The sequence below is a fragment of the Arachis ipaensis genome, chromosome B04, assembly GCF_000816755.2.
Source record: "Arachis ipaensis cultivar K30076 chromosome B04, Araip1.1, whole genome shotgun sequence".
In the NCBI taxonomy this organism is placed as follows: Eukaryota; Viridiplantae; Streptophyta; class Magnoliopsida; order Fabales; family Fabaceae; genus Arachis; species Arachis ipaensis.
In genome coordinates, this window is record NC_029788.2 from 114497907 (window position 1) to 114499162 (window position 1256).

At 38.9% G+C, this 1256-nt stretch overlaps 1 protein-coding gene across 4 annotated transcripts in view; it reads left to right on the forward strand.

The window, feature by feature from the left end:
• The window catches only part of LOC107638008, a 1737-nt gene extending 693 nt beyond the window's left edge, over window positions 1–1044 (forward strand). The window contains exons 2-4 of one of the 4 annotated variants that reach the window (XR_002361687.1): window positions 48–388; window positions 493–731; window positions 825–1044. Coding sequence is in view for 1 of the 4 variants with exons in the window: in XM_016341209.2 (XP_016196695.1) it covers window positions 29–388; window positions 493–594 (462 nt within the window). In the remaining 3 variants the exon portion in view is untranslated. Of the gene's footprint in view, window positions 389–492 lie in introns of all 4 variants that reach the window. The other 3 variants (XR_002361686.1, XR_001619687.2, XM_016341209.2) reach the window with 3 other exon arrangements.

The following is a 1256-nucleotide window of genomic DNA, read 5'->3' on the forward strand; positions in this document are numbered from 1 at the left end:
TAATTAACCTTTTCTTGAACAAAAAACTATGTCACTTCCATTTGCAGCTACCTTCAATTACCAGAGACAAGCCACCATTAACTGCTTCATCAATGTCTACAACCCAACCATCATCAACCTAATAGCAACCACTCATCCAGATCCCTTCATCATTCGCCGCCACAAAATCTACGCTTTCATTCTTTTCGCACTCCTAGCATTGCTTCAAATCCAGAGCACAGGAAGCACACCATCACCGTTCCATGATCACCCTGTCGCAACCCAAGCTTGTTTTCTTGCCATTTTTTGTTACTTCCTAGCCTTCATGGCCTCGCTGCGTTTGCCTCAGTATTCTTCTCAGTTAAGCACAGCCATGGCGGCTTTCGGTTCGTTCTCCTCGGCTACCTTGGTAACACTGCTTATTCCTGAATCTTGGTGGAACTTTAGATACGTTTTTTATGCTTTAGTTGGTATGGTTGAGTTGCATCCACTTCTAACTGTGCTCTATGACAGGTACATTCTGAGATCTGTCTTGAGAATGAGGAGATCGTGGCAGCAAAATTCCCAAAGGCAACAACAACTCCTGCCACAGAGATACATGGATCTGATGAGTAGAGAGCACCGTAATAATAATGTGTACTTGATGGAAGCACCAATGGAAGTTGCTGTTGTAGATTCGTATGTTGTTCCATTTTGAGGGTAATTCTCTTAGCGGGATCTTCTTTTATTTAGAGAGGGCTGGAAGAAAATAAGTATCTGCCACTCGAAGCTACCAAGTTCCTCTATCTTGTTACATATTGTAGAGTTCTGTTTCCGTTACCGTCGTTATTATTTTTACTTTGCAGGTTTTCTTTCTGTTCATGGGAGTTGCTGTACCAATGTTATTCAGTAATGAGTTAATTTCAGTATATATAACTTTCAGCCTTCAGTCTTCTTCTCTCTCACCTCGAAGCTCGGGATCAAGGATTTATACATCATCATTCATTCATCAGTGCTGCAATTTTCTTTGATTCGCGCGCGGTAAGAGAAATCTTTCGTCGTCGTTCCTCGCCATGTTGACTGATCTATATCACTACAACAAAGATAAAGTTTAGCCACTAAATTTTAACCATGAACACTAAATTATGATAAAAATAAATGAGCATGTCTTTTTATTTATTACGAAATATTGGTTATAGTAGTTAAAATTTAACCTTTTGCTATAAATAATATTTTTCTTAGTCTTTGAATTTGAAGTTTATATTTCTATAACTCTACTTTCTCTTCACGAGTCATAG